The sequence below is a fragment of the Medicago sativa genome, chromosome 1 (genome assembly GCF_051527215.1).
Source record: "Medicago sativa cultivar Bolivia chromosome 1, Bolivia_mono, whole genome shotgun sequence".
Taxonomy (NCBI): domain Eukaryota; kingdom Viridiplantae; phylum Streptophyta; class Magnoliopsida; order Fabales; family Fabaceae; genus Medicago; species Medicago sativa.
The window spans coordinates 22,640,988-22,659,187 of NC_140749.1; the positions used below are offsets into that span (position 1 = coordinate 22,640,988).

Genomic DNA, 18,200 nt, shown 5'->3' on the forward strand with positions numbered 1-18,200 from the left:
CAGTGTGACACTCCGTTGTATGATTTACTCTGATAATTAAAATTAATATTACGACTGTTGGGAGAACGGGGTGTTACACTATTACTGTACATATATAACTAGTGTATTTACCCGGCGTTGTCCGGGTTAGATATATTCAAGAAGATTGGAAAATTCTATGTATGATATCTGCAAATAAAATTTATCACGTATTGGTATGTGACGAATATCTTAATAAATACACACGAATATAATAAAATAAACCATATTATAAATACTTGTAAATGTAAAGATGCACATACAGATAAAATTAACGGGATTTAGTAAAAATATTAACTCATATAGAATAAAATTAATTTTTTTTTAAGTTTTTGGACTCACATAAATCCATATTCGTTATTAAATTAATAAAATTATGCAATTGTTGTGTTACATGAAATAATATATAATTGGATCTCCTAATTAAAGATTTTTGTTTGATTAGTAATTTGAGAATACCTGGTTTGGAGTTATTGAACTTCAGGAACAACATCGTTAATTATTAGTTTTGAATTATTATAGGGTGTGTTTGATACTCCCATTTTTTTTCTAAAAGTCCAAAATATAAAAAAATAAAATAAACATTTGCAAACAATTTTTAATATACAAAGTAAACTTTAATTTGAAACACTTAAGAATTTCTTAAGAAAAATATCTCTATACAATTTAAACTTAGTCAATTGCAATATCAACATAATGTGTACATTTGAATTTTCAGACATAAAGTTAATAAGTTGATTTGCATATTCTTTCGATAGTGTGCACGTGAGTTTCTCCCCTCCTCTGCGTATAATTGGTTGGTTGGACACCACTTTTGTATTCTGTAAGTTCTCCCTTTGCAGCTAATACTCCAATAATATCTTTAAAAAAATATGAAAGGTGAAGTTGATATCCAATGCAATAGAAAAAAACTATAACAAATAAACAGGCAATAGATATAAAAAAAAATTGACTCCATAAAAAAAATAGTCTATAGTCATGGCAAGTTGGATTAAACTTACGGTTATTCTTATAAACTGAGATATTTGTTATCTCATAACACATTTCCTCAACCATCATAAATTGATATTTTGACATTTTGTCACTCCACACAATGCATTGAATTTTGCTCCCATAGAATATTAGAAACAACAAAAGTCAACAAAAATTGTGAATAACTATTCATACAAATGTTCTAAAAACAATAATAAAACATAACAAATAAAAATCATAAAGATTAATGATAATATAAAATAATTTAAAGGGTTAATATATGTTTACCCCCTGTAATATTAGCGATTTCCGGTTTACCCCCTGTAAAAAAAATTATTTAGATTTCAACCCTGTAATTGGAAGATTTTTTGATTTTGGACCTTCATGACATCAAATTACAAAATTTATGGTACTTTCTGTAACGCCCTCCTTTTTTTATTTATATATTTTTATTAAGTTAGAATTTATTTATGTGATTTAATTATTTATACGAGGTGTTAGTATTTTATTAAGTGACATTATTATATTATTTATTAGAATATGAGAATTATTAGTGTAAGTAGAATTGGAGGTTAGAATAGAAAGAAGAATAAGTTTTTGGGCCTAAATAAGATTATGAGGAAAAGAGTAAGTTTGAGGTGTAAGAGAAATTAGATGAGGGGTTATAAATAGAGAAGTTGGGTTTAGAGAAAAACATAACGTACGTTTTGGAGAAAAGAGGAGAAAGAGGAGAACTCAGAGAGAGAACCCTAGGAACGAAGAACGCTGCTTTTGATTTCAGAAAAACAATCTAAGGTAAGGGTGAGACTATCTTTCACTAATATTAGGTCTGTGAATCATTAGATTGCATCTAACATGCTTTAGGATGAGTTTGTAAGAAGGGAGTCTCTATTCACCGTAAGCGTTGTATAATCATATGGGTAGTGAAGGATTTTGTTTCTATTGTTTTTCTTGATCTTTTAATAAATTTATGTTAAAATTCACGCTCTAATTTGCTACTGTGATTTTGGGTATATTATTGTCTCTAAATTCATTATTTTCATGCTTTAAATTTGTAGTTAATTCATGGTTATGATTAAATTATTAAATTCAAAAATGATTTTATCGTATTTATATGCATGTTTGATTAAATTTGTTATGATAGCATGATGATATGATTGTGATCTGTACGTGTCTGTTCGTTTTAATAGCTTAATGAATATGCAAATCGATATATGTGTTATGTGTGTCTGCTACCAATCTGACATAGCTTTATGCGTTTATATTTGAATGATCAATATTTGTTTTGTAATTGCTAATTTTGTTTTGAATTTTACTTCTAGTCCCTAAGTTTCGATATGACGCAAGATCAAGTTTTGTCAGCTTGTAATTCGATTCATTCAATTGATGTTACTGTCATGATATTATTTTTGGAATTAGCATAAAGTAGATTTTTATAATACGTGGTATCATGTCATAGATGCCCTTTAAGACTAAGATATCATAAGAGTGAATTAGTTAGAAAATGATTCACTATTGTTATCATTATTTGGTTTCGGATTCTCAGATGCCTAAAGTACCTATGATTTATTTCATCAGCCTTTATGATAAATTGTTTTATGTGTCAAGTTTAAAAACTATATAATATCGATGGTTATAATAATAAGTTACTATTATTGAAATAATATTTCATGTTTCTTAGATGAAGAATTTGAAACAATAGGTTTTGGATGATGAATTATTTAATGATGTGTGATTTAGCGACGCGAATCAATTGTATTATTTAAAGATATTTGATTCAAAGATGTGTTATTTGAAGATGTGTGATTTAAAGATGAGTTATATAAAGATGTGATCTTGTTATTTATGCACTATATGTGTTAATTATGATGCTTATGATGATGCGATGTTTAAGATGTTGATGTTTATCATTTGATATTGTTAAATTATGATGCTGATATGATGTGACTTTATAAGTGTTGCATATGTTGTTGTTGATCTTATTTAAGATGTAAATGTCGGTCTAAGTCAAAGAGTTTGTTAAGTCGTCGAGTCGTTATGAAGTCATCAAGTTGTTAAGATGTTATGTTGTCAAATGTTAAGATGTCATAGATGTTCATGAAGTTTCTAAGACGTAAGATGTTGAGTCCATGCACACTCATTTAAAGATGAGGGCTCATGCCCTGGAGCTTTTGCTCAACCACGACGATGGAGCTTATGCTCAACCACGACGATGGAGCTTTTGCTCAACCACGACGATGGAGCTTTTGCTCAACCAGAGACGAGGGCTCATGCCCTAAGAGCTTTTGCTCAATAGCGACGAGGGCTTATGCCCTAGGAGTATATTTATGCTCATAAGCGACGAGGGCTTATGCCTTAGATTGGTACCACATGCATTTGCATTTTCATGATAATTCAAGATGGTTTAAGACGTTAAGAGTTGCATAGTCGAGTCTAGATGCATTGTCAAGTCAAGTTGTTAAGTTGTGATGTTTTAACGAATTACTTTGTGATGCCTTTTAGTAAGATGATATGTGACGATGATTGTGACTGTTATATGATGATATATTGCTAAGATGAAATGATGATGTCTATGTATTTGATTGTAAATGTTAAATTATAAGATGTTTATATTGTTAAATGTAATTTATGATTTATGAGCTTAATATTATTGTTTGAGAAATCTCACCCCTTCTGCTTGAAAATGTTGCTCTTCGTATGGGTAACGTGCAGGTAATCAAGATTAGGCGTGGTCGTGAGTGGACTCCTCACAGTGTATCTTTAGGTGCTCTGATACGTAACGGGATGAGAGTTTTGACATTGTTTCTATTCCTTACGTATTGTTTTAAGAGATTTATAATGAAGTTGTTGGATTTGAACTAAATCCGCTGCGAAGTTTTTAAATGTTATGTTGATGAATTTTTGAAGGATAAATTATTATCTATTTTGTTAAGATTTTATGATAAAGAGATGTAGCATTCCGTTTATGTGAATTACTCTGATAATTTATTATGAAATTTTTATGTTGGGAAAACGGGGTGTTACACTTTCGCCCCTTGTAATTTGATAGAATTTCGGTTTACCCCCTTGCCATATCATCGTTTTTGTACTGTCAAAATTCATGAAGGTTTAAAACCAAAAATCTTCAAATTACAGGGTTGGAATCTAAACAATTTTTTTTTACGGGGGTAAACCAGAAATTGCTAATATTACATGGGGTAAACATGTATTAACCCTAATAAAAATATTGCGAATAAACGTGGAAGTGACACGTGGCATAAAAAAACCTTACTTTATATATATACTATTGATTGATTGATTGATTGATGATTTATAGTGGAAGGGTATCGTATGTAATTTGTTGAGATATTTCTGTTACATAAAATATTAGGAATTCAATAAAAAAAAATTAAGTAAAATATTTAATAGATAAGATCAAAAGTTTGTTGAGATATTTATATCAAATTAAATATTGGTTTTAACAAATAGAAAAATAATAAAAATATTGCCAATAAACGTGGAAGTGACACGTGACATAAAAAACCTTACTTTATATATATATATATACTATTGATTGATTGATACTAATTATTGATTGATTGATGTGTAGTTTGTTGAGATATTTCTGATTGATTGATTGATACTAATGATTGATTGATTGATGTGTAGTTTGTTGAGATATTTCTGCTACATAAAATATTAGAAATTTAATAAAAGTAAAAAAAATATTGAGTGCATAAGATCAAAAGTTTGTTAAGATATTAATGTTAAATAAAATATTGGTTTTTAAAAATAGAAAAAATAATAAAAATATTGAGAATGAAAAAACCTTACTTTATAAATATACTATTGATTGATTGATGTGTAGTTTGTTGAGATATTTCTCCTACATAAAATATTAAAAATTCAATAAAAATAAAAATAAAATACTGAGTGCATAAGATCAAAAGTTTGTTTGTTGAGATATTTATGTTAAATAAAATATTGATTTTTAAAAATTGAAAAAATAATAAAAATATTGAGAATAAATGTGGAAGTGACATGTGGCGTAAAAAACCTTACTTTATATATATACTATTGATATTTATATATATACTATTGATTGATTAATTGATGTGTAGTTTGTTGAGATATTTCTGCTATATAAAATATTATGAATTCAATAAAATTAAAAAAAAATATTGAGTGCATAAGATCAAAAGTTTGTTGAGATATTTATGTTAAATAAAATACTGGTTTTTAAAAATAAAAAAATAATAAAAATATTGAGAATGAATGTGGAAGTGACACGTGACATAAAAAACCTTACTTTATATATATATATATATATATACACACTATTGATTCATATAGAATTAGAATGCTAAATTGTACCAAAAAAAAAAAAATTAGAATGCTAAAAAAATTATTACTCGGATTGATTGAATATCCATTTTTTTTTTTTACAAGAATATCCAGTATGCACATAAAATTAAGTAGATCATGAATTTTAAAGAGAACGAACAATTATGAAATTTTGCTGTACTTCAACTTTCATATATTGTTATTCATTTAAAATATGATAATGGATGAATTAAATTGTGCTTTATTTTTAGTGGGTGAATTAAATTGGATATATTTAAGTTAACTAATTTTTAGTGGATCTTCCATTTTGTTGAATTTGTTTGGAAAGAAGCTGCCCCGGGTAATTTTCGCGTTTTGAATTTTCATCCCCCTTTGGCAATTACCCATCACGCGCGCTTCCCCCCTATAAAACAAACCAAAACAAACCCTCACACTCACACTCAACACAAACTGCGTGAACTCTCGCAAACCTTCTCTCGATTCCACCATGGATCTCACCTCGCTCAAACTCATCTCCGATATCGGAACTCAACTCGCTCAACGAACTCGTCCGAACAAAGACTTCATCGTCAAATCTCTTAGCGTAAGCTTCGTTTCTTGCACTTGCTTTTTGATTTCGATGATTTGTTTCTGAATTTGTATATTTCGAATTTGTTCTTGCTCTCTTTTTTGAAAACCTAATTCGGTAATTTGTTTTTGAATTCGTTCGATTGATTGTGTTGATTTTTTGTGGTTGAATTTGTAACTCTAATTATGCAGTGTATAAACTTGTGCATTTCTTGTTTTGATTTTACGTGGTTGAATTTGGTTGGTTTGATATTTAGTTGAATAATTAGTTAATTCTTGACGAGTGTTTAACTTAATTTGTGGTTTCATTGAAATTGATTTTAGTTTATTTTCTGAATTTTATCATGTTCTTCGTTGCAAATTTTAAAAAATGTAGTCATCAAGATGATGCGTGAGGAATTATTAACTATGAAGCAATTGTCACGGACACTGTCACGTCCACACTGGTAGTAATTTAAGAAAATGATAAAATTGAATGAAATAAAACGTGTTTGTGTCAGACACCGGATACGACACGACACTGACACGTCAACACCGGTAGAAATTTAAGAAAATTATAAAATTGAATGAAATAAAATGTTTATGTGTCGGAGACCGGTAGTAATTTAAGAAAATGACAAAATTGAATGTAATCAGATGTGTCAGTGTTAAACATGTGTCATATACTGGATAGACTTCGATCTAAAGTGTCAGTGCAATAGAGATTATTAATGGTATTAGAGAAAAGGGAACATGCATGATCATTGTACACTAATTTTATGATGTCAAATGAGAATCCACCATTTTGCAGTTAATTTTAAATTGTGGTTACACAATAGACTTACTTGGCAATATCATGAGTTTTCATCTATGAAGCACAAACAAATACACAAGGCATGTCACTGACACGTCAACATCAGTAGTAATTTGAGAAAATGATATAACTGAATGTACTCAGATGTGTCGGTGTTGTGTCGCTGTTAGACAAGGATATGTGTCGGATACCAGTGCAACAAAGGTTTTCATTGGATGCCGGTGTAAAATAGCTTTACACTAACGATATGAATCTCCATTAAACTTGTATTCACTGTTAATTTTATGCTCTTGTGCAGGAAGCTGCAAATGTTTTGTCTACGTTAGACCAGTCTCCTCAGCCGCGAACAGCCAAAGAAGTAAAAGCTATGAAGAAACGAGAAGATGCTCTGAAGCCACTGATAGATGCTGTGGTTTGTGGCGGTCTTCTTCAGCATGGGGATAAGGATGTCAAGCTTCTTGTTGCCCTTTGCGTCACTGAATTATTTCGAATCAAGGCTCCTGAACCTCCTTTTGAAGACAAGCATTTGAGGGTACTTGTTAATTATGCATATCTAACATTAATTGAAACTCGAGTTTGTGATTGTGAGGGTTTCTTTTCTTTCCATTTTTTTTTCTCACCTTTTTTCCGTATAAACATATTTGTTCTTTGATTTCAGGATGTATTTAAACTCATTATTGGTTTGTTTGCGGATCTGGCCGACACTAAAAATTCATTATTTTCAAAAAGGGTTAAAGTATTGGATACTGTGGCTCAATTAAAGTGTTGCTTATTAATGCTGGAGGTTGACTGCATAGACCTTGTTCTCGAGATGTTCAACGTTTTCTTCTCAGCTGTGAGGTTGAGATCTATCTCTACATTCTCTTGCACTCTCTCATCCCCTCCTTGTGCTTAGTTGTTTAACTCAATTTCTGAGCTTGTTATTTAATTGGGAAATCAACTTCTCTCTTTGCTTTTGTTTGATTCGTAGAAAGTCTTTATGTTTGGCACTGAAAGTGTTGATTTGCGAGACTAAGTATTAATTTTTTACACTAGTGAATTGGTCATACATTATCTGTTTTCCCTAAACAATATCATAAGTGATGGGGTGCAGCAGTTGGTGGGAGGCTGTAGTTTGACCTTAGTAACTACAGAAAATTAGTCCAGTAATGATCGTTAATTTTAATGCAAGAGTTAATGGAACCTAATCTACTTTGCCCTTTTTTGCAGGGATCATCACGATAAGAGTTTGATTAATGCCATGTCTTCTATTATGATAACCATTTTGAATGAGAGCGAGGAAGCTTCTCAGAAACTATTAGAAGTGATTTTACGAAATCTTATAAAGCGAAAAAAAGTAAGAGCCCGTTTTCACTTTCATTGTAAGCTTAGCATACATCTTTAGTTTTCTAATACTTCTTTCATGATAAACAAGCTTTGTACGAGAAGTTGGTTGTGATATCAAATATTTTGTGTGTAATGCATTCTGTCTATTTGACCATTTTTCTCTCAAGAATGTGACTGTTATCCTGGAATGCTTGACAGACTATTTCTATCCTCTCATTCTCAAGTTTATTAATATAGCAATTTGAAGTTCAAATTAATTAATAAGAACACCGTTGCTCATGATTATGTAATAGCAGTTATATATGTATATTTATACTTTGACTTTTTTTTTTTGCCAACAGGATCCAACTTGTGCTTCTTATCAACTTGCTGCATCAGTAATTAGTACTTGTGCGCATGAGGATGAGCTGAACACCCTAGTTTGCAGGTTTTTATCTTCTTGTATTTATGACAGAGACGCCGTGGGCTGCGGGCTTAAAGAATTTTACCATGAAATTATCTTTCAAGTTTTTAAGTGTGCGCCTCATATGCTTCTTGCAGTCATTCCCAGCTTAATTGAAGAAATATCGGTATATCCTCCCTTTTAGTCTAGTTTTAAAATTGTATACAAGCTAGGTTCAATTGGTCGAAATAATTTTTTGACATGCTCATTCAGTTTCTTTTCTTCAATTTCGTACTTGCCATTTTTATTATATCTACAATCCAATTTGTAGGCTGATCAGGTTGATATTCGGTTAAAAGCTGTTAATTTGGTGGGGAAACTTTTTACACTTTCTGAACACCATGTTGCACAGAAGTTTCATGATCTTTTTGTGGAGTTTTTGAATAGATTTTCTGACACGTCTGTGGATGTAAGAATTAGTGCTTTACAATGGGCCAAAGCTGTCTATGTGGCGAATCCTTTTGGGAGAGAATCACTTGAAATCATCTGTAAGCTGCTTAACAGATATTGTTTTTTTAAATGCCTGTTTATGTTATATCATTTGGTTCTGTATTCATTTTTCAACGCCCTCATAATTTCATTTTCAACTGGGCAGTTCTGTTTTTAATTTTCAATGCCCTCATAATTTCATCCTAGTAACTACTGATAACCTTTCACCTGAGCAGCTTCTGTTGAAGGCCGATTATTTGACTTTGATGACCGAGTGAGGATGCAGGCGGTCGTTGTTGCCTGTGATATTTGCAGTTCAAACCTGATGTTTGTTCCCTTGAAACTAATGGCTGAAGTCTCTGAAAGACTTAGGGATAAAAAGGCACGTGCTGATGAGTTTGTTTGCCTGATCAAGGACACAACACATAATTCTTAACAACCAAAATGCTTTTTCAGGTGTCTGTTAGGAAGAAGGCCTCACAGAAGTTGATGGAAATATATCGAGATTACTGTAAGAAATGTTGTGAAGGAAGCATGGCAATTAATGATCACTTTGAAGCGATTCCATGTAAAGTTTTGATGCTTTGCTATGATAAGGATTGCAAGGAGTTCAGGTCAGCTTATGCACTCCAGATTGCTAGTTGAATTTAAATTTGAGTTCTTTGTTTAATTTTATTTAATTTTATTGAATTTCAGATCCCAGAGCATGGAATTGGTTCTTGCTGATAATCTATTTCCCGAGCATCTTTCTGTTGCGGAAAGGACAAAGCACTGGATACACATGTTTTCTCTTTTCAGTCCTCTTCATGAAAAGGCACTGAATACTATTTTGGTACAAAAGAGAAGGTACCAATACCAATGTGCTATGTTTGAAGGTGAAATTTTAGAAATATTTACAAATTCTTTTATCTTTCAGGTTGCAGAATGAGATGATAAACTATTTGGCAATACGGAAGAAATTAAAGGTAAAATGCAAGGATTGAGTTTTTTTCTTATAACAAAGGGCAGACCATTGGGCCCTTTTCTATTTAGAGTTGATGGAAATAATAATAAGTTTATTGCACCCAAACTAAATTTATTGAGTATTTAGTAGATGCATGCTATTGTGAGTAAAGTCAATAGGATAGTTGTGAACCTCAAGTTATGAAGTCTGGATACTAAAAAATGGATATGTATTTGTGTCGGATGTGTATTGGATGCTAATGCTCGTAGGATACTATCGGATACATATTTCAAAAGTGTCTAATTTTTTAATTATTTTTAAAAAGTGGTTATTGTATACGTTTGAGATACATCATGGCATGATTGTATATGTCTTTGTTGAAAGAAAAGAAACTCTCCCTCGTAAACAAAGCGAAACTCCACAACTTTTATGATCACAAGTATCTTTTAGTAAACTGTGATCACAGGTATCATTATAGTATACATTAATGAGTAATGATCAATATCTCTTGTCATTATACATTAATGAGAAATAGCCAATGCATTTTTCATTTGTTAAAAGTTTTTTATTATTTATAAAATTTTTCTACTGTTTCTAGTTCGTACAATATCTTGAATTTAAAAAATTTCATGTATTCACATATCCACGTCCATGGTAGTTAAAATCTTAATTTTAATCTTAAAACCTTATGATTTTGCAATTATACTTGCCTTCAACAATTATGAGTATATGCAAAATCTTATTTTGGTGGAATCCTGTATAATCTACTTTTCTTTGAAATGATTCTACGATTATGGTCATGGCGGTGGAACTACAGAAGGCAACTTTAGTTGTTGTTTTGTTTGAGACTTATGAGTCGATTTAACGTTTTAATTACATAAGTATTTCAAGTGTTATGCTGCTGTTATGTGGGTGTTGGTGTTTTAATAACGTGGAACTAGAATGTTGGTTCTCTTGGTAGCAGAAGAATAATAAGGGTTTGGAGAGTAATGGTTTGGTCTGCTTACATGCTTCTTATGATTTAATTTAATAAGTACAGGTTGCTATTCTTATGGTGTAAAAATCTTCCTTCATTGAATATTAAACATTTTTATTTGTTACTATTTTTTTTGGATTTTGTATTTCTTTCTCAGATTGGGAGTTAATACTTATCTCTTGTCATATGGTCAGTTTTATGCTCTGACTGATTTGATAGTTTGGAAGTAATAGAGCCTTGCTTTTTCAGGAAACTCATGCTGAAGAAACACAGAAGAAAATTGAAAGCGTTTTCACAAAAATGGCTGCATCTTTCTCAGATTCTCACAAAGCAGAAGAGTGCCTTCACAAGTTAAACCAAATCAAAGATAATAACTTGTTTAAATCTCTTGAAAAATTATTGGAAGAACCAACTTTCACAATTGGACAAACCATCAAAGTATGTAGTTTGTAAATCCAATTATATTACTCATCTATTTTGGCTTTATGCTTAAAGTATAAAAGTTTAATTTATTAGCCTTTTGTCTAGAATTGTTAAAAATCTAGGTATGCATGTGGCTAGAAAACTTATATAAGTTTGAAATTTGATGGGTGATGGTGGTTAATACATTTGATAAGGATACACAAAACATAAAGTTGTAACTTGTATGAAAAGTATAAACCCTAAAACTACCCTGACAATGGGATTTTGTGTTGAGAAGTGATAGGACACCAAAAGAGAATATGGGCCCCAATAGGAAATTAGCACATCTGCTGCTTAGGATATCCATCCTATAATTTCTTTTAATTTCAGAAGTAATAAACTGATTTCCATTATTGATATATTTTTCTCTGTTATTTAATAATGTGTTATTTTGGTTGCATCAAGAAGCTTAATAATTTGAATATATATATACACTCTATGTTTTGTATGTATGTACCTCATACCGCTGTTCACATGCTCATCATGAAATGGGTGATAAAAAAGATAATTTAACTGGTTTTATATTTACCTTGTACAAGTTGAGAATTATGACTTTTGTGTAGTACTCAATTACAGGAACATCATGCATAATTTTCTTTTGATCAAGTCATGCATAGTTTTCTTTTGTCTGTATATGTGTGTTTATAGGGAACTGCTAATTCTTGTTTTGGTATTTAATTAGCTGCACCTATTAAATTTTTACATTGGTGATTGGAAGCAAAAACTTTTGTTAGTTAGGGTTGGCTTTCTGTGTGATGAAAGTTGGTCTTATTGGTTACGATCCAGGCGCTTGTCGCATGGCATGATTTGTGACTGCATTTATAAGTTGAATCCCAATTTTTAGGACATGTAATCACTTTTCTTGTGTGAAGTGTCTTGAACTGTAATATTATTTTGGTTCAATGATTTCACACATTATTTTCATACTTATTTATCCCTAAGTGGTTATTTGTATTTGTTTGAGCCATGTTCTTTTTCCCCCTTGTAGTTTCATATCTTTTGTTTTTATTTTGGCAGGATGGACTTCTTGTAAAGATTGGAGACAAAAATCCAAATTATGAGTTTTTACGTTCACTCTTCTCTAAATGTTCATCTAACATTTTCAGCTCTGAGCACGTCCACTGTGTTTTAGATTATCTTTCCAATGATGACGGTGGATTTAAGGATTCTTCTGTAAATCTTCTGCTGGTAATAAAAGTTGCTGCTGAGTACATCTTAACATACATTCTATTACGTTAATTAGTTTTTTGAACAAGCTATTACATTAATTAGTGTTTTCTTGTTTTGTGTGTCTGTGTGTGTGTGTGGAGGGAGGGGTGGTGGTGGTGGATGCATCATTTGATGCTGCTGCATGAAAATGAAATTAGGCTCTAGACAAAGCAAATTAGGTGGGTGTGTGTTAGATCAGGGTCAAGCAATCTTGCCATCATTTTTAACAAGGCAATAATACCCAAATATCCCCTAACTGCAATGTTGACAGTTGTCACCATTCTGCCTAATCAATACAATGTACTTTTTTTTACACTATAATTGACATATCATTCTGCCTAATAAATACAATGTCCTTCATACACTATTATTGACATATATTACAACAGTTATCATGTTTGTATTGTATTCTGTAGCATTTTCTTCATGATACGTGAAATAATCAATTCAAAAAGTAGTTTCAAATGTGAAATGATTCAATAACTACTTAGATATTTAGATTATTTTGGCCATTGTAGCCAAATTAAAGGAAGGCTATCTGGTTATGGGAATCGGGGAATAGTTTTTTAAATGTAAATTTTGATCAATTTAACTACTTAGAACTTAGATATTTTGATCAATTCTTATTTCATTTACTCAAACCAGGCTATTGTTAGAATTTTCCCCTCAATGCTGAAAGGCTCGGAGAAGCTGGTTCAAATGGTGTTGGAGCATACAAGTCCTGTAAATGACAAGCTGATTGAGATTATAGCGATGGCAGGTCGTAACGTTTCTTTCAATCTGAGGTAACTTATGGTGCTTTCCACATGTTTTCTATTATGTTGAAATACTCTAAACTGTGTTTCTAACAGAACCAATCCTTACGGTTTCAACGAATATTTGTACAGAATGCTAACAAGGTCAAATATGTTTCAAGTCTCTTTAATTTCACATACGTTTAACGTTAGTCCTTATAATTTTTATATTCATTTTTAGCCCAATAAAGACAAAAGTAAGCAGTTTTTAGTCTCTCAGGAGTCAGGATTAAAAGCACGCAATTTTTTGTATTTTACAGGGACTCAATAAATAATTTTTTTATAGGGACAAAAGTTGAAATGTTTTGATTTTGTAGAAACTAAGAATGTATTTTTCCTGGTTTGAATTTGATAAACTTTTGTAAATAGCAATATCAACAGTAACAAGACTTTTTCCACTTGGTGTATGCATCAAGCGATGCCATAATGCTCTACATGAATCATATTTGATAATAGATGATTTAAGTAATTGAATCATATCGCCAACATGCAGTTTTTTGTATTTTACAGGGACTCGATAATTAATTTTTTTATAGGGACAAAAGTTGAAATGTCTTGATTTTGTAGAAACTAAGAATGTATTTTTCCTGGTTTTAATTTGATAAACTTTTGTAAATAGCAATATCAACAGTAGTAACAAGCCTTTTTCCACTTGGTGTATGCATCCAGCGATGCCATAATGCTACATGAATCATATTTGATGATAGACGATTTAAGTAATTGAATCATATTGCCAATTTGAAAGAATTTTGTTAAAGCAATGTTATTAGACTTGGATTGGTCATCAACTCGTGAGAGTATTGGGTAGGTTCTTGGTTAAACTGACCTGAAGTGATATATACTATCAACTCAATGACTGATTTGTTGTTAAGCCCCTTACACACATATTACAAACATAACACATCCCATTGAAAATAATTCTTTTTTTCTTTTTTAGGTAATGCTGAGTTTAGGGCTTTTCAATGGAGAAATTTTGGCTTTGAATAAACCCTTTCATTGTAGTAAAGTAATCTTCACTTACCATTTTAATTTACTCTTTGTTTTTTACTTTTCAGTGGTATGTATACATTTCTAGAGAGAATGTGCTTACATGGAACTCGCAAACAAGCCAAATTTGCAGTCTCTGCTATTGTCTCCTCGAGTTCTGAACATTCAGTTGTCTCAAAATTATTTGAGGTACACATTTTTGGGTGGATACTATTTGTAGCATTATAAAATTTCTTTTTGTTGGGCCCACCTTGAGCTGTCTTCATTGCAGCCTTAGATCTGATGGGTGTGAAGCGATTGGTTGCGATCAAATTCTAAGAAGATATTAGAGGCTATTCTAGATCTATTAGTGGTCCACTTGTATTTTTCCACGCGTCAAGTGTAATCTTTGGTGTGAGAGGGTGTATTGGAAACCTTAGTCGTTTTTATTGCGGCCATCTTGAGCTGTCTTCATTGCAGCCTTAGATCTGATGGGTGTGAAGGGATGTGCTGAGGTCGCCCATCAATTACATATATGGTTGAAGTAGTCCTTAATAGGCTTGGGTGGTTCTCACCCGTTGTGCTAGCTTTTGGAGTTGAATTTGGCCTAGTCCTAATTCTAAGTTTTTTTATAGCTAATTCTTGGCATTCTATTTATGTAAGTATGATTTGCTTGTTAATAATGCCGGCTGACTATCTTTCTGTTGTTTTCTATGTGCCCAGAGGCTAATTTATTCTTTCAATAGACAATGGAATGTCCCAACCATTATGCGAAATCTGGGTTGCACCGTACAATGCTCTGTTTCAGCTTTTGAAACTCAAGTAGAAGAGATCACATCATATATAAGCCAAAAGATGATTCAAGTAATTGAATTTAACCAATCAATACTCTGCTCTTTAAATTTATCTTTCCAGAATAATGTTGCTGTTTTGTATAAGTTTTTCATCTGCTTGTATTGTTCATGGAATAAGTTACATGTTTATCAGATGGAGTCTTTGGATGATGACGATCTGACATCCTTGTATGGAACCCCTCAGCGCAGAAAACTTGGTCAATTGAAGGTTAGTATGATCAATCTGATGTAGTATTTGGATTCAGTTTATAGCTAATTTCATAATTTCTATTAATAGGATGTGATCTGTTTCTCAGTTGTGACATTTGAGTTTATCTCTTTTTGTTCCTATGGGTGTCCCGAGTCAGTGACAAATTTACTGTTTCAATTGCCAGTGGAATGTCCCAACAATTTTGCAATCTCTGGGATGCATCGCACAATGCTCTGTTTCAGATCTTGGATCTCAAATTGAAGAGATCACATCATATATATGCCAGAAGATTATTCAAGTACTTGAATTTAACCATGAATAGTCTTGCTTGTTAAATTTATTTAAGCCAGAACAGTGTTGATGTTCTATAGAAATTTTTCTGCTGCTTGTGTTGTTAATGGAATAAGTTTCTTGTTTGATCAGATGGAGTATTTGGATGATGATGATCTGACCTCATTGCATGATACATCTCAGTGCAGCAAATCTTGTCAATTGAAGGTTAGTAGGAGGAATCTGACAAAGCATTTGAATTTTTTTTTATATGACCTTAGATCTGGACTTCAAAAAGGATTAAAATTACTTTGCTGTTGTATTTATGTCATCTTGTGCTTGTGTTCATTCCATGTCTATACATTTTATTGATTTTTTTCAGGGTTAAAATTGCAACTAGTTTTCCATGCTCAATTTTAAATGACAGCCCCCCATAAAACGAGTTCAGATCTGCTCCATTTAGTCCATTTAGGTGATAGATGTATGGCACATGGGATTTTTTTTTTTCAGGGATGAGATTAAAACGAAAATAAAAACTTTTTTAATTAAAAAAAAGAAAGAAAATGAAATGCACCCAGTGATTCACTATTCATGATCTCTCCTCCTTTCCTCTTCCTTTTCACCACCCATTCTTCCTCTACATTGCCTCTACCCTGAAAATGCTGTTTCTCTCTTCTCTTCTCCCAAATATCCATGAGTAAACCTCTTCTCCTAAATCACTTGGTGATCGTTTGGTTGTAACTTGAAGTTTTAATTTTAGGGATGAGAAGCTTCTGCAATATTAGGTTGTAATTTTAGGATTGTGTTTAATTGTAAGGTTGTAATCAATTCTCATCTTCCTCCTTTGGTAAGTTTGTGCAATTTTTTATGCAGAAAATAAATCTTGTAATTGTAATTGCTTTTATTAAAAGGAATTCAAGTTGAAAACCTCACCAAACAAGTTTTAAGTGCATCATTAAAAGAAATCAGAATGAGCTTGGAGTAGTAGGTGAAGTAAACGAGTCAAATTGAAAATGGTTGAATTGTGTCCGCAGATGGGCTCCAAGTGTGTTTCATTTTCTTTTCTAATTGAAAAATTCTTAATTTTCAAGTTTTAATTTCAGCTCTCAAACGTTTTTTTTCCACTTGTTGCACATCCATGCATCTAAATGGACTAAATGGATGGCTTCCTAAATGGAGCAGATCCGAACTCCCCATAAACAGTTATGCTTGTAGAAGCAATTTTATAGTTTACTTGGTATTCACTTTACCTTTGACCATGGGATTAATGTTTACTGCTGATGTTTTTTTAGTATGTTTCGACATGAAAAATGGAACTGAATGCAGCAGAATAAAGGGCAGCGGATACATAAATAAAAAAGCAATATAAATACAGATTTATGAAATTGAAAATCATTATCATGAAAAATAGTGTGATATATGCATATTTGACAATATTCTTGGTACTAGTGTATGGACCCTAAGTTGCCTGACTTGGATTGAGATGTTGCCTGCTCTCTTGAGCTTCATAGAATGTGTTGTCCAACTGCAGGATTATAGAAGTTAGTTCACCCTATTTGCATCTCAATATTTTTCTTCCATCATTTAAAAGAGTATTTTTCAAATATATATAGAAAGACATCAGATTTGAAATCCATAAACTTTAGGTATTCAATCATGGGAACTTTGACAACATATCAAAGAATAGAAGTTAAAGAAGAAATAGCGGTAGTATAACAAGGTTAAACAGCGAAGTAATCTCTCAAAATTCAGGATATTGATGCTTATGTGCGATCAAATGGACGTAGTGGGGGGTATCCTGTTACTTCGGAGCAATGGGTGTAGTGTAGGGGTAAAAGATAAACTGAGGAATGGGTAGTACCATCTGATTCAGTTATTATGCAAAGAATGGTATATTCTTAATGTGTAGTCAGTAAACTGTTGCCATTTTGTTTAGTTACACAGTTTTCTGTTCATTCTTCTTTGTTGGGTTACGGAAAAGTACTATAAGGGATGGATACTATTTAATATTTGTGCTAATTATTAAAAAAAAATCTACAAGAGTTTTCAACTTATGAAAAATAGGAAAGTGGGGAATATTTTATGTGATATGCATTGAATTTCTTCCATAATGACTTTGTAATTTCTCTGACATCCTTACTTTGCAGATTTATGCGCTGAAAACACTAGTGAAGAGTTTTTTGCCTTACCAAGGGAACCATACGAAGCAGAACATTAATGGACTCTTGGATATTTTATCAAGAATGCTACGGGAAAATGGTGGTTCTGTTGATAGGTATACAGGCTTGTGGTATGACTTTTATAGTTACCTTTATATTTATTCACTCCAAACCTTGTGATGTAAATATGTATGTACTCCCTCTGGTCTCATATGTATGCAAGAAAAAAAAAATGCACACCCTTTAAGAAAATGGAGTAACTGCATTCAAGTCATCATAAAAAAAGCACACCCTTTCCAATTTTACCCTTGGAAGTGCTTTGGTAAGTGTTGAAAACATTTAATATGAATAGTGATAGTTGATTTAATTTAAGGGTAAATTTGGAATAAAGTCATTAAATATAATAATTATAGTAGATTTTTGCTTATATTGAGACCATGAGAATATTTTTTCTTCTTCTTAAATACGAGACCGGAGGGAGTATTTACTAGAATTTTTGTATTAGGC

General features: G+C 31.7%; 1 protein-coding gene across 26 annotated transcripts in view; it reads left to right on the top strand.

Moving 5' to 3' along the window:
- The first annotated feature begins 5,749 nt into the window (after positions 1 to 5,749).
- LOC146953663 (ARM repeat superfamily protein) overlaps positions 5,750 to 18,200 on the top strand; it is a 38,819-nt gene continuing 26,368 nt past the window's right edge. For 14 of the 26 annotated variants that reach the window (XR_015011126.1, XR_015011130.1, XR_015011128.1 and 11 more), the window contains exons 1-19: positions 5,750 to 5,896; positions 6,972 to 7,205; positions 7,332 to 7,513; positions 7,883 to 8,009; positions 8,341 to 8,568; positions 8,713 to 8,929; positions 9,107 to 9,252; positions 9,327 to 9,484; positions 9,567 to 9,716; positions 9,787 to 9,835; positions 11,039 to 11,227; positions 12,269 to 12,439; positions 13,106 to 13,245; positions 14,310 to 14,430; positions 14,944 to 15,084; positions 15,208 to 15,282; positions 15,449 to 15,562; positions 15,688 to 15,762; positions 17,682 to 17,809. Coding sequence is in view for 14 of the 26 variants with exons in the window: in XM_085711315.1 (XP_085567441.1) it covers positions 5,801 to 5,896; positions 6,972 to 7,205; positions 7,332 to 7,513; positions 7,883 to 8,009; positions 8,341 to 8,568; positions 8,713 to 8,929; positions 9,107 to 9,252; positions 9,327 to 9,484; positions 9,567 to 9,716; positions 9,787 to 9,835; positions 11,039 to 11,227; positions 12,269 to 12,439; positions 13,106 to 13,245; positions 14,310 to 14,430; positions 14,944 to 15,084; positions 15,208 to 15,282; positions 15,449 to 15,562; positions 15,688 to 15,762; positions 17,682 to 17,809 (2,741 nt within the window). In the remaining 12 variants the exon portion in view is untranslated. Of the gene's footprint in view, positions 5,897 to 6,971; positions 7,206 to 7,331; positions 7,514 to 7,882; positions 8,010 to 8,340; positions 8,569 to 8,712; positions 8,930 to 9,106; positions 9,253 to 9,326; positions 9,485 to 9,566; positions 9,717 to 9,786; positions 9,836 to 11,038; positions 11,228 to 12,268; positions 12,440 to 13,105; positions 13,246 to 14,309; positions 14,431 to 14,943; positions 15,085 to 15,207; positions 15,283 to 15,448; positions 15,563 to 15,687; positions 15,763 to 17,681; positions 17,825 to 18,200 lie in introns of all 26 variants that reach the window. The other 12 variants (XR_015011121.1, XR_015011124.1, XR_015011123.1 and 9 more) reach the window with 1 other exon arrangement.